This window comes from Copadichromis virginalis, linkage group LG7 (genome assembly GCF_057382275.1).
Source record: "Copadichromis virginalis isolate Kocher_CV1m ecotype Utaka linkage group LG7, C_Virginalis_male_GT1.1, whole genome shotgun sequence".
NCBI lineage: Eukaryota > Metazoa > Chordata > Actinopteri > Cichliformes > Cichlidae > Copadichromis > Copadichromis virginalis.
This window is the reverse complement of record NC_140624.1, coordinates 63,293,684-63,315,610: the sequence shown is the minus strand read 5'-3', so window position 1 is coordinate 63,315,610 and position 21,927 is coordinate 63,293,684. Positions and strand designations below refer to the sequence as shown.

General features: G+C 40.8%; 1 protein-coding gene across 4 annotated transcripts in view; it reads right to left on the bottom strand.

The window, feature by feature from the left end:
- The window catches only part of sez6l (seizure related 6 homolog (mouse)-like), a 106,260-nt gene that overhangs the window by 16,859 nt on the left and 67,474 nt on the right, over positions 1-21,927 (bottom strand). For all 4 annotated transcript variants that reach the window (XM_085464682.1, XM_085464680.1, XM_085464679.1 and 1 more), the window contains exons 5-10: positions 15,069-15,254; positions 14,771-14,942; positions 14,261-14,427; positions 13,566-13,760; positions 12,805-12,943; positions 7,322-7,518 (exon numbers count right to left, since the gene is read on the bottom strand). In XM_085464682.1, coding sequence (XP_085320808.1) covers positions 7,322-7,518; positions 12,805-12,943; positions 13,566-13,760; positions 14,261-14,427; positions 14,771-14,942; positions 15,069-15,254 — 1,056 coding nt within the window. The remainder of the gene's footprint in view (positions 1-7,321; positions 7,519-12,804; positions 12,944-13,565; positions 13,761-14,260; positions 14,428-14,770; positions 14,943-15,068; positions 15,255-21,927) is intronic.

Below are 21,927 nucleotides of genomic sequence, written 5' to 3'. Positions count from 1 at the left end.
CTAGCAAGATTGATTACCAAGTTGCGTTCAAAAACAGTGCAGATACAACATATCATCAAAGTAATAAAATGCAAGAACTTCTATCAATTGGCACTTCTCATTGATGTTGTTTTTTTGGTCTCAGGGTATGCCACTGTTTTGCTGTCTCACAATATTTCACTGCTTTCAAATTCATACATTACAGTAACTAATTTTCTCCTAATATTTTTACTTTCCTATATAAGATTTTTACTTTAATCAATCAAAAAATACTAAAATTCTTAACAAAATTGTTAATAATTAAATACTATCACACTATGTTAAGAAAATCCAAACATATGTGTTACGTATAGACATCTAATGAAGTTACTCAGGTGGGCCTTCACCCTTTTTTTCCACCTGAAGGTAGGGTAATGAGCCAAAGTAGTACTTAGTCTTCCCTCATTGAAGGACATGAAGAAGAAGAAGAAGAAGAAGAAGAAGAAGAAGAAGAAGAAGAAGAAAAATCCATAGAAATATCATATTTTTGATTTATTAGGTCAGTGAGCTTGTGACAGCGGTGTTAAAGGATAGTTGCTGACCAAGTGCAAACCATGAAGCCCTTGGGAAGTATTGAGTGTGTGTAGGATTAACACTAGAACAAGGGTTTAGTTTTAGCCTAGCACCTCTTCCTGCTTATAAAAATTAAATTCCTTTATTATAATAATAATGATAATAATGGATTGGATTTATATAGCGCTTTTCAAGGCACCCAAAGCACTTTACAATGCCGCTATTCATTCACTCTCGCATTCACACACATATTATCACTATATTAGGCATTGTACAGCGAAATTGGAGCAGAGCTAGCATGCATACATTCTTACATGCTTTCACTCAGCATTCCACAGAATAAAATAACAATATAATAAAATTGAGAGTATAATAAAATAAAATAGTAAATGTAAAAGTATAAATACACACAAATACAGTTCTACGAAACACAATGAAAGGATATTGCACTTGTCAAAGAAGGATATTGCACTTATGTCTTTTTACGCATTGCATGTTCCCTATGACAACACCACCAAACACTTTTTTTGAAGTACTTTTTCAACACTATACTGAAAATTAAATATATTTATTAATATCTGTTAATATAATCTTATATGTGGAAAAGAAATGAATATACCTTAAACTTGGATTATGTCTAGACTATGTCTATGACTGATTCTATAGAAGTCTATGATCTGACTGACGATCTGTGTTTTGTGAGTTCACGTTCTTAGCCGATGTTTCACATCATCCCATAAAGAATGTGATGTTCATTTAATAAATTTTACCTTCATTTGGAATAAGAAAGACAATACACTAGAACCTTTTCTAGGCATTTTTTTTAAATGTTTACAATTTTTTAAAATTATTTTAGTATTAGAGTATTTTCCAGGTCATTGCTGATTGTTGACAGTATATAGCACTGATACCAACTGTTACTCCTACTTATTACCACTTAATATACTATCATTGTTCTGGATCGTCATACCAGTATTTTGAGTTTCCTGTGTTTTGGTGATTGTTTTTATTTTGACGATGATATTCAAGTCTCACTAGTCAATCTTGAGTTTATTCTTTCCAAGTTCTTGAGTTCCCTTGTATTCACAGTTTAGTTTCTTGTTAGGTTACTCTTGTGTCTTGGTCTCTCCCCTGTGTTGCCTGTATGTGACTGTCAAGTCATTGGTGTTTAAATCTTTTTCCGTCCATGTCCCTCGCACTCCTCCATGTTTCTCGTTCCCTCCTTCTGTGTTTCTCTCTTTCCCTGAGTCCCTCGCCCTCTCAATCCATGCCTTAGTCGTGTCTGCTTTCATCTCCCTTACTTGTTCCATGTTCCCCTCCTCGTGGTTCATCCATTGTCTCTCCAGTGTGTCATATGTTTTCCTGTCTGTCTTTCCTCTGTTCTTTTGTCAACTGTAAGTGTCCTTGTCTGGATCTCAGTCTGTGTGCCAGTTCCTGTTTTATTTTGATGGTCACTTGTATCATGTCCTTTGTGCTCAGTTTGCTTTCCCTGTTTTGTTATTTTTAATTTGTTCCTGCTGTGCTCCCATTTTCCTTGTCACCACTCTTTGTATATATTGTCTCAGTCATCCCTTGCCCCATTTGCAAGTCTCTGCTCAACTCAATAAATCAAAAACAATCAATAAAACATAATTGATTTGAATTGTTTAAGTCATTTGAAAAACTGCTCATATAAAAAATAGTGATTAGTGTAGCTTTAAAGAGGCTGCATTGAAAATTTGGCTATGGCACATCTGTAACATGGTGAGAAGCCCTCAGACATCATGAATTAATTACACAGAATGAGATTCAGCAAGATCAATGCATTCATCATCATTGAGTATTTTTTTTTTTTTAAACAAATTGATTTGATCTTGGATTGGATCATCTGATCTTTCCAGCATTAAAGTGTGCAGTTCAAACCTTCCTGCTATGTTAAGTCTTGGGCAGATCTGCCTTAAGTAAAAAAAAAACAAGTAAAGATGAGAGGACAGAAAATAGAAGATGAAAAATAAAGTGGGCAGCTTGAGAATGGACAGAACGGAAATTAATTAGAAAAGTAAATTAAAGTTAAAAACTATTTAAATGATAATTCCAGTGTCTTTTTATTTTGTGTTCTGATTGTCAGTGATAACCAAAATTTAAAACAAGTATGCCTTAGCGCTTAATGCTTCTGACTTCCCTTCTGTGGGCTTAAGCTGACAACCCAGTGTTTTCTGCCACAACCTTTAAACTTTTAAAAGAATAACAGACAATAAATTATGCACAGTGTAAACTCTACAAATTCAATCCCTGCAGATCAGAAAACCAGTCCATATCAGCTGTTCCGTCAACTGATACCCTTCAGTGCACCTTGTTGACAGATATAATATCGGATACATGTTTGTTATCATTCATGCCTAGTTTATTCTCTGCCCAGAGCCATAATAACAAACCCTGACAAATAAAATTATCAATATCTTTATAATCTCCAAGCGGCAAATTGTTGGTGATTGATAGAGATATCTTGATGTATCCTCGATCATCCAGGTGAGGAAATCCAAAAAAGTTGATTCCATTCATCTGGACGTAGCATTTTCAGTGGGAGAAACGTTTCATCACTCATCCAAGTGACTTCTTCCGTCTCAGCTAACTGCAGGTTTCCCTGACCTTTTAAACAGTAAATTTGCACAATGACTGAAAGTAGCACTGCTGGCGAATAATGGGCTGTGAGGTCAGTTTCTTCATTAATATGCAAATTGTCATGAACAATGATCAACACCCAGTGATCAGAGATCATTGATCAATGACCATTGATCGGGCCTCTGGGCAGCAAAAATTCTCCAGAAGGCACAGAACCAGATCCTCAATGAATAGCTGAGACAAATACATTTTTACCATCGATGTGAAATCTAAAGAGAAGCAGATCTGATAGTGTCTTACAATGCTTCTAGAGAGTATTCTTCGAAAGGTGTTTAAATTAACTGAAAAGGCTCGTCTAGCACAGCATGAAAAGTCTAAGACCATGAAAAAAAACTGAGTTTGACTTATTTTTTGTGCGTCAGAAACCAAACAAAAACATGGAGAGTGCCCTCAGTAGCTAGAAGAAATGCCACTCCGAGGATGAGGACAAGTGGGTGTAAAATTTGTCTGACAGGCAATTCACCCAAACAGAGAAAAAGAAAAACATTATCATCCTTCCAGCAGACAAGGGTAGTTGTTTTGCTAAACCAGAAAGACTATCGTGAGACAATTTCACACAGCTCTGTGACAAAAATACTTAAAATGAAACCCAGGGGAAGCTACACCAAGTCTGTATGGTTTACCTAAGATACATAAACAGGGTGTACATTTAAGACCAATTGTCTGTATGATCAGCTCAGTCACCTATAATATCTCAAAGTTTCTGGCTTTGATCCTCAACCCATTGATAGGCAGCTCTGAACACCACATCCAGAACACCTTGGATTTTGTTGAGAAGGTGAGAGATGTCATTATGGAGGCAGATGAAAGTTCGTAAGAGATTGCAGGATGAACCCCAATCTCAGCAACACAACAAAACTTCCATACTTCCAAACTTCCATGTGTGTGTATATATACATATATACATATGTATATATATATAATTATATATATATATATATATATATATATATATATATATATAATTAGACTCTTGGGAATATACTTCCACCCCTCTTGTAAAGGGGGTATAATTTAGAATTTAAAATTAATATTAGCATTGTATTGTCTTGTTTATTTTTCTAACATGCTCACTATGACTAAGAGACCTCTGCACAAGAATTCCAATCTGCCTTGACTGCTGGTTTTATGGACAAATGGCAAATAAAGAACCTTGAACTCTCAGCACTGACCAAAGGTGTTTGCTCTTTAAACTGTTTTCATTCCCCATATTTCACATCCAAGAGTCAGTACTACAGGCAAAAACATAGGTGTGCCATGCGTTTCCCAGTTTTACCCATTGTGGCCAACTTGTACATGGAAGAAGTGGAAAAGAAGGCTCTGTTATCCTTGCCGTGGAACACCACCAAGTCATTGGCTCAGGTATGTGGATGACACATGGGTAAGAATCAACTCTCCGGACATACCACAATTCACTGATCACATTAACTGAGTGGACCAACACATCAAGTTCACCAGGGAGGATATGAAAAACGACAACACATATGAATCACTATTTAAGGTTTAACTCTCATCATCCAGTGGAACACAAACTGGGTGTCATCAGGACACTACAACAGAGAGCGAACACGATCCCCACAGATACAGCGGCCAGGGAAGCAGAAGAACATCATATTAAGAAGGCCCTGAGTAAATGTGGTTATTCAAACTGGGCATTAATCAAAGCTGAGAAGGTGCCTAAAGAAAGCTCCAGGCAATCCAGCAGAGAAGAAGGACAATTGCTACCTATGTGGTGAACTGTGTGGTAAGCTGTGTGGCAGGCTAAGTTAGGACCCAAACGCAGGACTCTCAGATGGAAAACTTAACTCAAAGCAGCAGCTTTATTTGCTAGGAAAAATTAACTAAAAAACAAAAAACATGAATACTAAAGAAAAAAAACAAACATAAACTAGAACTAAGACACTCCTGACTGGCCACTAATGACTGGACATACCACTAACGTGGAAAATGCGACAACAAATAGAGGTAGACTGAGGGATTAAATACACAGACAATGGGGAAGCAAAACTGAATACGTTTTACGCAGAACAAGGACCGTCAAAATAAAACTGGAAGCACGACAAATATGAAAAAGCAGACAAAGACACACAAGCTTAACTCCAAGAATGGGGTGTTGTGGAAGTTTTCCATTAAATAGAGCATGCAGACAAGTGGTGAGCGGTAGCTAACATTCTTTAATCACAAACAAAGAACAGAAAACCAAGCTTGGTGGAGAGCCTGCATGATCATGGGGCAGACGGTCAACAGAGTCTCACCCTGAGCCTAGCATGGCTCTCAGTTAAATATCTTCTTCAGGAACAAAAGGCAGTACACAGCTGTTTCACACCTTAAGGTTCACGCTCCCTTGCTACCTCCCAGAGTCCTCAAAGAGACAAAAGATTCTTCCTGTGGAGTTGTCTGCATCCCCCAACTTCCTTACCAGACCTCCACCATCTGTCTAACTGTATGAGTGTGAGACATGCTAAAATCCAGTGGCACCAAGGCATTATACAATAAAATAATGTCATTAATACATAAATAAAAGAAATTCCTATACAGGGGAGAGAAACAAACAGGGGGACATTCTAACTGGAGAGACGAGAGGGAACATGAAACACGGAGACACAGGGAAGACATCGAGACAGAACCCTAAAGACTATAAACTATAGATAAGCACAAAACCCATAAAGAGAACAAAAACCATGAATGACATTGAATATTAACAAAAACTCAAATACACATGAACTCTGGGTCACCAGACCCAGGACCATGACAGCCTAAGCGAAAACCCTTACTGATCCTGGTCCTCTGGTATTCATGGCCATTGATCATTGTCATTGATTAATGATATTTGAGTACTGGTTGTTGATCAGTGGCCATAACAATTTGCATATTAATGAAGGAACTGACCTCACAGCCCATTGTTCACCGGAAGTACTAGTTCAAGTCATTGTGCAAATGTACTGTTTTAAAGGTTGGAGAAACCTGCAGTCAGCTGAGACTGAACCCACATAGCAAAATTGGTATGGCCCAGATCTGGCCCACACAGTGTGCTTACACATGGCCCACATACCAGAAAGAATGACGGCCCCTTGGTGGCCCAGATCTGGTTTGCCAAAGGTGGCCCACACATTGGCCAGCACAAGGCCAGTTGCAGACACACTGGTGGTCCTTTGCTGGCCCATGTGTGGATTACCTCTGGCAAACCTGGTCTGGGCCATCAAAGGGCCGTCATTCTTTCCGGTATGTGGGCCATGTATAAGTCGTGTGCAGCCACGGGCCAGTTGCAGACACAATGCTGGCCCAGAACAGTTTCAGCTCTGGCCCCAGATGTCAGCCTAATGTGTACCTTAATTAAACCATGTAATAATAACATGTGCATAGTAGTACAAAAGGAACATGACCAAACTCTGTTCAGCCAGTGAATGGACTGATTCTTACTGTATATAGCGTTTTTCAACTCTCCCAGATTACTCAAAGTGCTTCATACCAGCGGTCCCCAACCTTTTTTGTGCCACGGACCGGTTTATGCCCGACAATATTTTCACGGACCGGCCTTTAAGGTGTTGCGGATAAATACAACAAAATAAAACTCGTACCGGTACCGAAAAAAGGAAGATGTATTCATAACGCACGTGAAAAGACACAGGAAAACAGAGTTAACGATCAAACTATAACAAAATAACACTGAAAACCAATAAAAACCATACATTTTACACCTGAACCTCAACTCGTGCGGCCCAGTACTGGTCCGAGGCCCGGGGGACCGCTGCTTTATACATCATGCCACATTCAACAAATCACACACTTTCTCTTAGCTGAGTGCTTCCTAACTACATTCATACACATTCTGCTCTACCGCCTGAGCTACAGCCACCCACTGGCAAAGGTGAGTAAACCCTCACTAGATTTGGATAAAGTGTACACTCACAAACCTGTCAAAATCTGCATTTGAAACGTTGGCTACCATAGCAGTATAGTATTGCAACATGGCATTTGGGTCTTCTAACTAAAATAGAAGACCCAAATGCAGAAGAGAATGGATGGATGGATGGATGGATGGATAAGTAGATTTTAAGATTCTTTTTCACAGCTTATACTCTTTTTTTAACACTTAAAGCAAAAATAGACCTTTAACGGTTATTGTCACCTATATAGTTGATAATAAAGCCTTCCCCCTTGCCGAAGACAAGCCCCGCCGGGTCAGAATGGAAGGTCACAGTCAGATCAGGGGTCGTTGAGGAAAGCTTGAAGGGGCTGCTGCCTCCAACATAGCGTCCCAGAATACGAGTTGTGACCTCATCTCCATCGGTGATCGTCAGCATGTCACTGTCACTGATGTTGAGTCTGAAGACAAGGAGGAAGGGAAAGAAATACTGCAGTACAGCTAATGATATCAGTTCAAGATGAGTTATAATGTTTCAGAACACATTTGTATAAACAGCTGACTGTGTGGGAGACAAAATGACATCAAAGTCTAAATGCTGCATTCATTCACAGGAGTATGTAAGCATGACTGCAATGTTTTTGCCCAAGACACGTTTGATTGATCACATCACAGTGGCTTTGAAAAGATGTAGTTTGCAAGATTTTGAATACTGAAATATCTGAAAATATTATATGGCATACCAAAACAAGTGTAGCTGGAACAAAGCTGCCAGAGAGTTTAATTAAACTTGTCCATTCCCTTTTTATATAATTGAAAATTGTATAATAACTTAATTTAAATAAAACAATAGTAAAGCCTTACTTAAGGTGAGTTATTTACTTTAAAATTAATTTCACAATAGTGCTTTTGGACTGTTGGTGAGTTACAGATATTCCTTTTATTCGAGCAGGTATCAACTCATTGTTAATATCAATACTTATATACAAATTAAAAGGAGTAGTTTCTGGTTTTTGAGTGGATGTTTTTTTGTCAACAGTTACATGACCAAACTGAAACCGCTCACATTTCTGTGTGTTAGAACATGAAGTGAAAACTAAACATTGATTATCTTAAGCTGCATCCACCCTGGAAACAGTTCACTCACTGCACAGCACTTTGATGTTGATGGCTGCTCACTTGCATCCAGGCTTTAGTTGCCTAGGTGATTCACTAGTGTATTTACTACCAGGTCATATGTCAATCAACATTATTCTTCCCTCTCATAGAGGGAATCTTCGAAGTTGAGAAAAGTTAGCTTGGGTCTCTCCCACCTCATGTTGCCAGCAGTTATTTTGCCTGTAGTCGCTTGAAATCACTGAATGCTACTTTGTGCGGCCTGTGGTTAACACATCGCTGCAAATCACTTCCAATGTGCACACAGTTTCACCTTACACTGTAAAATCATGTACAATATATACTTTTTTACTTGTTTTTCCCAAGTTATTGTTAGCTGTAGGAAAAATCTTAATTTGGCCAAGCTTGTGCACACAAACAACGAATTTGTTTTGGTTCACTTTGCTGACTTCATGAAAAAAAAAAGAAATGCTTTGTTGAATAGGCAGTATAAATAACAGTTTACTCTCTGTTTTAAGTGAAGTTAACTTAAAGCAATCAAGTAACAACAAAGAAAACATTTACATTAATTCACGAGTAGGAGGAAGCAGTACACTAAACTGTGATTGGTCTGCCAAAAAGAAGAGTTTCCACTTGGGTACAAGTATGCCCAGTAGCTCACTTCAAATCTAAACCACTGGCTTAACAGCATCAGAGAGCAGGATTATTACCATTTTGGAGGATCATGTTCTCTTTTGAAACAGTTAAAAAAAAACTTGTAATCAGTGTGTTTAAATTTGTTTCTCAGTGAAGCTGACAGCATTTAATGTTTGTTAAAGTTAACTTGCTGTTACTAAATTACTTAGTTAACAGTTGCTGCACAGTTAGACTGTTAACAGATTACTTTTCTGGGTAGATGTCATGGGGCTGGATTTGGCAGAAAAGACTAGCTGTTCTTACCACTGTCCATATTTGACCTATTTTTGCAGAAAATAGAAAGTCAGAAAGTTTAAAGCTTGCTTTCTGCTTCCCTGAAGTTGACAGAATTCGGTGTGGCAGAGGGTCTATACTACGAAGCAGGATTTTGGATTTAAAATGTTTTTTCTTTATTTTCATGACTAGTTACATTGTAGATTCTTACTGAAGGCATTGAAACTTTAATGAACATATGAAACTTTGTAGTGAACAAAAAACTGTGAAATAGTTCCGCCTCCCTGGGAAGTCTATGCCAGGGTGCTGGAAAAAAGAGTTCGTCCGCTAGCCGAACCTCGGATACAGGAGGAACAATGCGGTTTTCGTCCTGGTCGCGGAACACTGGACCAGCTCTTTATCCTCTCCAGGATACTTGAGGGTGCATGGGAGTTTGCCCAACCAGTCTACATGTGTTTTGTGGACTTGGAGAAGGCATTCGACCGTGTCCCTCGGGGTGTCCTGTGGGAGGTGCTGCGGGAGTATGGGGTGTCTGGCCCATTTCTACAGGCCATTCGATCCCTATACAACCGTTGCAAGAGCTTGGTTCGCATTGCGGGAATAAGTCGGACTCGTTCCCGGTGGGTGATGGGCTCCGCCAGGGCTGCCCTTTGCCACCGATTCTGTTCATAAGGGCTTTCACTTCAGTGGCCTCAGAATCTCATCTCTGATTTTTGCGGATGATGTGGTTCTGTTGGCTTCATCCAGCTCGCACTGGAACAGTTCGCAGCCGAGTGTGAAGCAGCGGGAATGAGGATCAGCACCTCCAAATCTGAGGCCATGGTTCTCAGCCGGAAAAGGGTGGAGTGCCCACTCCGGGTCGGGGATGAGTTCCTGCCCCAAGTGGAGGAGTTCAAGTACCTTGGGGTTTTGTTAGTGAGTGATGGGAGAAGGGAGCCGGAGATCGACAGACAGATTGGTGCTGCGGCCGCAGTGATGCGGACGCTGCACTGGTCCGTCGTGGTGAAGAGGGAGCTGAGTGTAAAAGCGAAGCTCTCAATTTACCGATCGATCTACGTCCCTACCCTCACCTATGGCCACGAGCTGTGGGTAGTGACCGAAAGAACGAGATCGCGGATACAAGCGGCAGAAATGAGCTTCCTCCGAAGGGTGGCTGGCCTCTCCCTTAGAGATAGGCTAAGGGCTCAGAGTAGAGCCGCTGCTCCTCCACATCGAAAGGAGCCAGCTGAGGTGGTTCGGGCATCTGACAAGGATGCCTCCTGGGCGCCTCCTGGGGTTGGTGTTCCAGGCATGTCCCACCGGGAGGAGGCCCCGGGGCAGACCCAGGACACGCTGGAGAGATTATATCTCTCGGCTGGCCTGGGAATGCCTTGGTGTTCCCCCGGATAAGCTGGTGGCTGGGGAGAGGGAGGCCTGGGCTTCTCTGCTTAGGCTGCTGCCCCCGCGACCAGGCCCCGGATAAAGCGGATGAAGATGGATGGATAATTCAAAACCTGTTTTATATTTTAGATTCTTCAAAATAGCCACCCTTTGCTTTGATTGCTGCTTTGTACACTCTTGGCATTCTCTCGATGGCCCGCATGAGGTATTCACCTGAAATCATTTTTCAAAAGTCAACAGTCTTGAAATAGTGCTGAGCACTTACTGGCCCCTTTGCCTTCACTCTGTGGTCCATCTCGTCCTAAACCATCTCGATTGGGTTTAGGTCAGGTGACTGTGGAGGCCAGGCCATCTGACGCAATCACTGTCCTTCTTGGTCAGTTAGCCCTTACACTGCCTGGAGGTGTATTTTGGGTCACTGTCTTGTTAAAATTAAATGACGTTCCAACTAAATGCAAACCAGATGGGATGGCATGTTGCTGCAGGATGCTGTGGTAGACATCCTGTTTCAGTGTGCCTTCAATTTTGAATAAATCCTTCTCCATGCTTCACAGTGGGAACCATGCACATAGAGACAATCCATTCACCTTTTCTGCACTGCACAAAGACATCACGGGTGGAACCAAAGATCTCAAATCTGGACTCATTAGACTCTTCTAATGTCCATTCTTTGTGTTTCTATGAGCACATATATCTCTTCTGCTTTTTGCTTTTCCTTAGTAGTAGTTTCTTAGCAGCTGTTTGACCAAAAAGGCTGTTTTACACAGTCTCCTCTGAACAGTTGATGTAGAGATCTGTCTGCTGCTGGAACTCCCTGTTGCATTTATCTGGGCTCTAATCTGAGGTGCTGTTAACTTGCCTTTTCTGGGGTGATGACGCAGATAAATTTATGCTCAGCAGCAGAGGTGACCTCTCTTCACCATACCGTACCTGGCTTCCCACTGTGACAATTTCCTACTGATGTATACAGCTGGACAGTTGACACCCCTTTACCTGCTGGGACAAAATGGCCCCCGGCCCTCTGTTCAAAGTGTCCGTCTGCAGAATAAAAGGTAGGGAGAAGTTAGGAGTGTAGAGCAGGGGTTCCCCACAGACAGCTTTCTTTACCTGCACCCTTTCAGGTGAGATCAGTCAAGGGTTGGTCAGGCCCGCCAAGCCTGGCATGAACTGGAGGTAGTAACCAGCCAGCCCCAAGGACCCCCTCACCCCTTTTATGGTCTTGGGACAGAAATCGACAGCTGCTGTTTCATCCATCTGTGGATGCACCTGCCTTCATCCAAAGAAAACCTCAAATACTGTACCTCCCTTTGTCCAACCACACACTTCTTCGTGTTGGCCATGAGCCCTGCCCTGGAATGTGGCTGGGAACAAGCCAAACAGAAGTGGTAAAAACCGTACAGAGTGGAGAAGGCCATTTTTTCTTTGAACTCTGCAGACAAGGGTATCTGCCAGAAGCCCTTGGTTAAACCTAGTGCTCACTCCACTGTTCATGGTCGAGGAGCTCATCGACCTGGGGCATTGGTTAGGCATCATCCTGTGACACCTCATTTACCTTTCAGTAGTCGGCACAGAACTGTACAGAGTAGTCCTGTATTGATTGTCTGTTATATGTAGCACCATGGTCTTGGAGGAACGCTGTCTTGTTTCACTGTGTACTGTACCACTGCACATGTTTAAAATGACAATAAAGCCACTTGACTTGACTTGAGAACCAATTTTTCTTCTCCACAAGAAGTAATTAACTTTGATATAGAAGAAGGGAGCAATACAAGTACTTTATCTCCTGGTGAAAGATGCCTGAGTTTGTCCCCTCTGTTGTACAGATGCTCCTAACATTCCTGGGCCTGGAGAAAATTTCCCCTGTATTTAATTTGCAACAGATATTCGTGGATGTCCCCATGCACACACCTAACCTCCACCCTCTCTGCCTCCAAAAAAGTTAAAGACAAAAGTTAGGTTTGGTTGCGTCAAACTTTGGAAGAGAGCAGAACTCCAAAAGTTGATTCTGTTCATCTGGACGTAGCGTTTTGTGGGAGTAACATTTCGTCACTCATCCAAGTGACTTCTTCAGTCTCAGCTGACTGCAGGTTTCCCCATCCTTATAAACAGTACATTTGCATTATTAAGATTAAGGAACTGACCTCCCAGCCCATTGTTCCTTCAGTGGGCTGGTTTCAGTCATTATGCACATGTACTGTATGCACAAAACGCTACGTCCAGATGAACAGAATCAACTTTTGGGGATTTACTTACCTGGATGATTGAGCATGTATCAAGACGAAGAGAGCAGAAGTTGTAATGTGCATGAGTGTGTATGTATGTGTGTTGGTGTTTTTCCTCACAGTTGTACATCAAGCAACACCCGCTTGTCCTCGCCAACATGTATCCTCCAGCTGCAGTCCTCTCCTTCTCCATACCATTCTGGCCAGTTTGGAGACAAAATTAACCCTCCTGGACCCGACAAATCACCTCCACACTGTGCTGCAGAGGATAGGTGGAGGACATATGGCAGAAGAAAATGTGAGAGTTCCTGTTTTGAGAACTAGAATTACTAAACAACTGTCTTTTCTGTCTATGTATTTTTTAGTCATATATAATTCACGTCCAGGAATGAACACACACACACACACACACACACACACACACACACACACACACACACACACACACAATTAAAATTGCTTAAAATCTAAAGATTACATTTTATAAGTTTTTCATGATCTGCTCCGAGACTAAGCTCATTATTTTAATGTTTTCTTTTGTAATTAGGTTCAGTGCAGTAAGTGGTCAAAGCAGATTTTGATTCAAGAATTGAAATCATATGTGGCAGAAAACAAAGTGTGTTAGCCTGGGTTACAAGTCAAATGGATAAAAAATACCACCTCTAGTTATTGTAATAATATCCGAATAACAAATTTATTATTTTTACACCTACTCATGAATAGGTGGATAAAACAGGTCGAAATAAGGTTATGTAGTTAAGGAATTCTGTTGAATCTGACGTGAAAGGTATTTTGACAGAACCCTCAAAAATAGAACATTTATGGTCTTATCCTAATCTGTCATGAAGCCTCCTCTCTTCACTTTCTGCCTTCATTTTTACCTTTGCACAGAGGCTCAGTGTCATTCCAGTATGGATCTCTGGCACTGATGCATTCAATCACAGGGGGACCTTGCTCTAAGGAGTGGCCTGGATCACAAGTAAACTGAACCACTGTTCCAACTCCATACAGAGGGTCGGAGGTGGTGAAGTTTCCATTCTGAAGATATGGCTCGTAACAGTGGCCGCGTTCAAAAGCTGAAAGAGAAAATAGAAAGCTCTGTAAAATGAATACCAAAATGTTTATGCTTTTTTGAATGTGATTTTTCCTAACACATCGCCTCCAATTTACAATAACTAAATGTCAAATGATGTATAGTTTTTGCATTTATTATCTGTTAAACCACACATTTATAATAAATTGTATAGAGATTATTCTTTGGTTGTTTTCTTCTCTTCATTGATACTGACAAACATTTTGAAGGGTATTTTTCCATCCTCTGGCTATTTGAGACTGCCAAAAACAACTAACATGCTGGCTAATATAATGATTAAGAACCTGCTTGCTTCCTGGCAATCTATTAAAAATCTGATTAACAGTCCATCTGCAAAAATAAACACTGGTCTTTTTACCAGTGGTCTTCTGTTTGCTTACATAATTATGCATTAATTACAAATATAATTGTTTGAACTGCTCTCCAAGAATGTAGTTCATGTTTAATTTTTGTGCCCAACTAGATCTACAGTGGCTTCTGCACCTTCATAGCGGATATTGAATCCTGTGTTGTGGTTGGGCTGATCCGTGATGAATTGGATTCTTACAGCTGGACCTTCGCTGATCACTCCTTCAAAGGGTATCTGACCCCCCCGACCTGAATCAAACAGCACCACAGAGCCAGCGTCCAGCCCACTCCACAACACCAACCTAAGGCGACACAGAGATGGTGTTAATGAATGGATTAGTGGTGTGTGATAATACAAAATTTAGTACCAATTGAATACAGTGCCAGTACTGCTGATATCAAGAACAGGTATCTGATCATTTTTATTGTTGTACATCTCTTTAAAGTAATTCCCTGTGTGTCTCTTTGTATCTTTTGTGGTAATTACTGATAATTACCAGCGGTAATTGTTTAGTTTGAGATCTTTCTGCAACTCTGTGCGGTCTTTTCTGGTTTTAGTCATTTTGCATCTGACCCTTAGGGCCTTTGGAGCTGTACCTGATATGCCTATTCAGATATTCATCCATACAATGTGGTTGCTTTTACCTGTCAGTTGGTCCCAAGGCCAGTCTCTCCAGGTGGAGATGCAGCCTCTGGTCTTTGGGTGCTTCAAGGGACCAGGAGCAGGAGCGATCCAAGGTGGCATTAGGGCCATGGTGGGGAGATGGGGAGAGCACTCGTCCCACTGTAGCATTCTTCACTGTTCCCCCACAAAGAGCTGAAGAGCAGAACACTCAATTTGAATTTGTTAGTGGAGTATCTTTCACAAAAAGTGAAATGAAGTATCCTTTTTGCTACAGAATTTTAAGAAAAACTGTAAAGAAACCGTTCTATACACACTCACCCCTGCACACAGGTTCCTTATCACTCCAAACTGGCAAGGAGGCATTAAGGCAGGTAAGCACTGGTTCCCCACGCAAGTGGTAACCCATGTGGCAGTGAAAGCGCGCATTCCCTCCAGGGAGCAGGTCCAGTACAGATACATCTCCGAAATGAGGTCTCTTTGGCAGGGAGCAACTCAGCCTGAAGACTACACAAGGATAGAGGAATGTGAAGTAAGTGAGTAATATTACAATAACATTAGGTTAGTTTAGACCAGTACACAGCAAAATCTCCAGTGTTAAATTAACACTAGAGTGTCTATATGGGTCCACTCCTCTGAGTGTTAAATACAACACTGTTGAGTGTTAAATTAACACTTTTGACAGTGTTATATGTTTAAAAGTAACCTAGTCAGTTTTGAAGATTAACAATGGCTAACACTGAGCAGTGCTGATTTTGTAACGCTGGAAAATAACTCAAAATGTTAGAAATATTCCAGTGTTAGAAAATCAGCACTGCTCAGTGTTAGTCTTTGTTAGCGAGTCACAGCTTGAGGGCAGCAAAAAATAATTTGTTTTGTACCTGCGGGCCGTGGGACATCATAAGTTATTAATTGAAGACACCAGGGACTACTGTTATCCATGAAAATCTCAGTTACAATACAGCTTCCCATCGCTTGATGGGAGTTGTTTAATCAGCCTAAATAAGCAAGCAGAAGAAGACCCCGTTTGCAGTTAGCAAAAGATATGGAGAAGCTCTTAAAATGCAAAAATGAAGATGAAAGTGGCAAGCCCACCTCCCAAAAGGCAAAATGTTTGTACAAGTATAACTCTGACTTCCTGAAGTATGGGTTTGTGAATGGAGGAAACGAGGCAGACCCAATGTGTGGAGTGTGGACTAATGCTATCCAACGAAGCACTGAAGCCTTTGAAATTAAAATGCCATCTCGAAACCAAACATCCCACACTCGCAAGAAATATTAAAAGGAGCTGCTAATGCAGAAACGGTGTGTTGTGTCACTGACTGGTAACTCTAATTGTGTTTTAAAAGCTACCTCGTATCCAGACTTGTGGCACAGAGTAAAAATTCTTTCACTATAACGGAGGAGTTGATTTTGCCTGCCGCTGTACATATGTGCCATGACATGATCAGAGAGGCTGCTGCAAAGAAGCTACTGACCCTCCTACTCTCAAACGACACTATGAGCCACCGTATCACAGACATAGACTTAGATACGGCATCAGCTTCTGGAAAGAATAAAAAGTAGTCCATTTTTCTCTTTGCAACTAGACGAGTCCACTGATGTCACGAATGGTGCATTGCTGCAGATTTTTGTTCGTTATCGCTGGGACAGCAGTTTGCATGAAGACATGCGGTTTTGTGGAGAGCTACCAGCACGAGCCATGGCTCAGGAATGTTTCCACTGCATTGACAACTATTTCACTGAGAACGACCTGGACTGGCAGAAATGTGTTGGGGTGTGCATTGATGGTGCAGCTTCAATGACTGGCAGGCATCATTAGGCAGATCTTTGATAGTGCACCAGAAGCTAAATGGACCCACTGTTTTCTCCACAGTGAAAGCCTTGCAGCAAAAAAGATGTCACCAGAGTTCCACGAGGTGATGGATGTAAGTCTAAAAACTATCGATTTCATTAAAAATAACTCCAGATGTTTTGCCAAGCTTTGTGAGGACATGGAAGCAGATCATGTCCATCTGCTGCTACCACAGTGAGGAGAGATGGCTTTCAAGAGGAAGTGTTTGTTTGAACTGAGGAATAAGGTCTCTTCTTTTCTCACGGGGAAAAAAATCTCCTCTTGCACATCATTAAGCTAAACTTGCTTATCTCTGTCACATTTTTTTCACTGCTGAACGAGTTGAACATCTCACTTGAAGAGAGAAACAGCAACATGTTTTTTGTTGCAGACAAAGTTGAAGCTTTACAAGAGGAAACAGGAAAAGAGAAGGACATGTTTCCACTTTTGTGACCCTGTCTGTCAGCACCTTTCACAACTGACAGAGATATTCGATGAATATTTCCCTGAGGATCCCAGAGAAGGACACATGTGGATTTTGGACCCATTTTCTGCGGATCCCGCTGAAAATGATGTTGCATTGCCCTCACATCTGCAGTCCCAGCTTCTGGAAGTTTCCACCGACAGCACTTTAAAGTTGGGGCAAACTGGACCTGGGCTTCTTCTGAATTGCTGTCTCAAAAGGAGTACCCATGTCTGGCACTGAGAGCTCTGAAACTCTTTCTCCCATTCACAACAACATATCTGTGTGAATCAGGATTTTCCATCGTGGCCTCAACCAAGACCATAGCCCGACTCTGAGAATGAGCCTTTCCCCCATTCCACCCAGACTGGACCTGGATTTGTGTCTCAGAGGCTCAAGTGTCTCATTAAGAGGTGAACATAAAAGGGGAGTTGCAGTTTACCAAAAAAATGTTGTGACTGTTGTTGTTCATTTGTCTCAAATATAAAGACTAACTTCTGGTTCTGCCAATGAAAAAAAGTTTACTGCTGAAGCAACTTTCATATTCACTCACAGATTATAAGGCTATATTTTCATTTGTAGTTTATTTAAATTTTATAAGCTTATTCATTTATTATTTAGAAAATATTTTGAGTATATTTATTTTATCACCACATTATTTATCCAATTTTTCCCTTTTTTCTTGTCTCTTTTGCTGTAGTAAAATTGAATTATTAATCATTTTTGTGTTATTAAGCCTGACTTGAGCCTTTCAATTTCTACTTGCAGTTTGATTTGTTCCATGAATAGTTAACCTTTTTGGCATTTTGTTGTATCTGCAGGTTCAGATTTGATTTAGTTATTAAATATAAATCAAACAAAAAGAAACTTTAATCTTTTCAATACATTGTTAATATCTGAATGGGCCCTGGGTTTTTTTTGTAGCGGAAAAGTTGGGCCCAGAGGTAAAAAAGGTTAAGAACCCCTGGACTACACTATGCAATCACTTAAACACTGGAATCCAAAGTATAATCAAATAAACATAATATAGATATATAAATAATATATAAATATCTTATTTGAATTATTAATGGAGAAAAAGCAAGAAACAGAGACTGGTGGGTGAGCTCCAATCACTCCTATCAGCAGAGAGAGAGCAGGTCACTGTGCTGTAAAATCATTTAAATATCTCAATAAAACACCACCTCTGCTTTCAAGGAGAAAATAAAACAAGCAGGAGTTTTCAGTTCTGACATCGTCTGTTTTTAAAAAAATTTTTTTTTACTTTCAACAGAGAATGTAATTTGCAGCATTTCGTGACTTAATCCTCAATTCAATCCATTACTCGCATACTGGGTTGCCATAAAGAATACATTAATACCATGAAAACACATTCATTAATCACAGGCAATCTATTTCTTAACAATTTTAATGACAGATGTATTTTTCCTTTCCTATTTTTATTCCCACTGACACTCCTCTTGTGAATATCTAAACAACAACAGGAGTTATGCAGGTTCACTATGACCACATCACCACAGTAAAACGCCATGCCAGTGTTACAAGATAAAAATTCAGGAAAGTTTTGCCATAGTTCAGAGGCTCCTCAGCAGAGGATGATTTAAAGATGTGCACGTCAGGTCATCTACTGATTGGAAGGTTAGTGGTTCAATTCCTGGCTCCCCTAGTCTGCATGCCAAGTATCCTTGGGCAAGATACTAACCCCAAGTTGCTCTCTGATGCAGCCACCAGAGTGTGAATGTTAACTAGGAAGCAGTGAAAAGCATAGAACAAAGTGCTTGTGTGAATAGCCACATGTGGCATGCTGTATAAAGCGCTTTGAGTGCTCTGGGGGAGTAGAAAAGTGTTATATAAGAATCTATTTAAATATATGTTTTTCAGTCAATTTAAAATCAAACCTAATACTATGCCAGCTTTTAGTATTTTCATGACATGAATGCCCAAAAAATTTAAAAGCCATCCAAACACATCCAGAGTTTCAAGGCTGCGAGCAAAAACAGCCAGAAAAACCCCAGCTGCAAATCAGTGTGGTTATTATAGTAAACCCTGCAATCTTTTCTTTGCATATATTTTACTTTAGAAATTGATTGATTGTGACCAACACAAATATTACCAGATGTAGAATTTTGTTGAAGCACACTCACTGATCACTACTGTCTTTTACAGTCTCATTATTTTTCTTTCCTTGTTTGTGAGAGGATTTCTTCAAAACATCTGCTGATTACAATTACTGACAGTCCGGTATAATAACTAGCTTTGTTTGGAACTGTGCATGGCTCTTCTGGATCATTGTTTCACAGAAGAGCATTATCAAGATGTGGTGATAGCCAAATTGGCCAGAAGATGTCACTGTGGAGATGGATGTTAGATTGTTTCGAAGCCTTGAAAAGAAAACATTGCTAGAGAGGAAACAATGACGACATTAAAGAGAACACAGGGAGACACAGATAAGATATACACAGGAGATTAGGGTTGCTTAGAAACACTTCGGTGACACAGCTGAACACAGTCTGACTGAGGAGACAGTGGAAGCAAAATCAAACATAATACACATAACACAGGAGCCTATCAAAATAAAACGCTTGACACTTGTACTGGGGAGAAACAGACATAGAGACATGACAGACAAGGAAGACAAAGGAGATAGGAGATGAACATAGGAACATGAAGGGAGAAAACACAGGGACAGGACTACAAGCACAGACAGCCATGAAGACGGAACACAGAGAGAAAAGACAGGCATGGGAGTGAACAAACGTAACAAAGCAAGAACCAGAAACTAGGACAAGGAAGCTCAGATGCACTAGAAAATACAAAACGTAAGACTAATGAATACAGAGAACAAATCCAGTATATGAAAATCTCTTAAATTCAAAAGACACAGCAAGCAAACTCGTTGACTAGCTTAAGTGAACATTACTGTTTGCTAAAGGTACGCAGCCCATGGCCACAGTATTTTTTCAGCCTCTCATACATCCCAGACTGATAACATCTCAATTTTTACCAGGAAAAAGTAAAACGAATAAAATTAAATAAATATTTTCTTCATACATGCTGTCCTACACGGCTACTATCATGGTTGCTAGGCTACAGAAGCAGCGCTACAGACTCCACCATCCAATTTACCAGGTCCTCACTTCCAGTCATCGCAGCCTTCGACGGTCAATGCAATCCCATCAAATCAGCTGACCTCAATGCCAGCTTGAATCAGCATATGATCGGCTGATATCCTTCTAAACATCACATTGTCAAATCTCATACAAGAAGTGCCATTTAGGTGCCTTTATGCTCCTCCCAGTAGCTGCACATCTACAAAATACTTTGAAACCCACCTGACCCACAGCTCCTCCTTTTATGATGTTTCTGACTTCATCTGAACCAATCTGTTGTCACTTGTTCTATGCTGGGGTCTTGCTGGTGGTTTCCACCTCTAGCTTTCAATGAATGAACCTTAAAGATTAGGAAGGTCACAGAAGCCGGCAGTCTATGCCATAGAGAACATAGAGAAAGGGGCCCGTCAGCTTGAACAGTGGGAGGGATCGCTGAAGTCCCAGTGGTAGAGTATAGTCCACTTCAAGGTGACCAGCCACTAATACACTACATGTAGACTGGGAGTCCCGCCTGAAGGCCCACCACCCAGAGGAGGCACCCTAGGGATCAGGTGTATTATGTTTCTTGTGGCATATTATGGTGATCCAGGGTACGGGCCCTGGCAGTCAAATCCCCGGCTACTGAGGCTGACTTATTAGGATATAGACATCGCCTCTGGTGTGGAAGGAGCCTGAGGTAGTGTGTGAGGTTGAAAGACACTGACTTGATAACTGGGGGAATAAACAGCTGTTCTCTATAATTGAGGGACTGGTGAAAACATTTAAAACAATTTCTAGATATTTGTTTCCTGTATTTGCAGAGGTATCTCCAACATATACTACAAAACAGCTGCATACAGGGAACCACTCACTGATGTTCTGCAGGACACGACCTAACGGGTAAAGGCAGAAAAATAAATGGAACCATGGACAACTTTAATAATGCAGCTTATTTAAATAAAAGGTTTGAGGAACTAAGAAAAGTTATATATTCATAACGTGTGTAAAGTATTTTATAAGGATGTCATGTTTCTGTATCATTTCTTTCCTGTTAGACTCACTTAACCTAACATCAGCCCGTTTAGTCCTCTGATATCTTCAACATGTTAAGTAAATTATACTGCACAGTTTTCTCATTCAATAAAGGAATATTTACTGCATCAGTAAAATTTTTCCATTTTATCTGAAACATCCATCCATCCATTCGCTTCCGCTTATCCTTTTCAGGGTCGCGGAGCAGACCACAGCTGGGATAGGCTCCAGCGGGGCGCTGGAGTCATAGGGCGAAAGGCGGGGTACACCCTGGACAGGTCGCCAGTCTGTCGCAGGGCTAACACACAGGGACAGACAATCATTCACACTCACATTCACACCTAGTGGCAATTTGGAATATCCAATTAACCTATCCCCACAAGCTGCATGTCTTTGGACGGTGGGAGGAAGCCGGAGTACCCGGAGAGAACCCACGCAAACACGGGGAGAACATGCAAACTCCACACAGAAAGACCCCGGCCTGATGGTGGAATTGAACTCAGGACCTTCTTGCTGTGAGGCAACAGTGCTAACCACCGTGCCACCGTGTTGGTGGAAAGCATATATAGTAAAATATCAACTATGTAAATCCTGCTACGTTTGTGCCATCAAAATGAAATGAGATTAGTCTCATGAGCTACAGTAGCAAATTAGCTAGCAAAACTTAGCATCATTGTTGGCTAAAGGGACTCATGGCTGTGGTGTTTTCACAAATACATTGCACCCAAATGAAACAACGCATTTTTCTCTGATAAAAGTTAA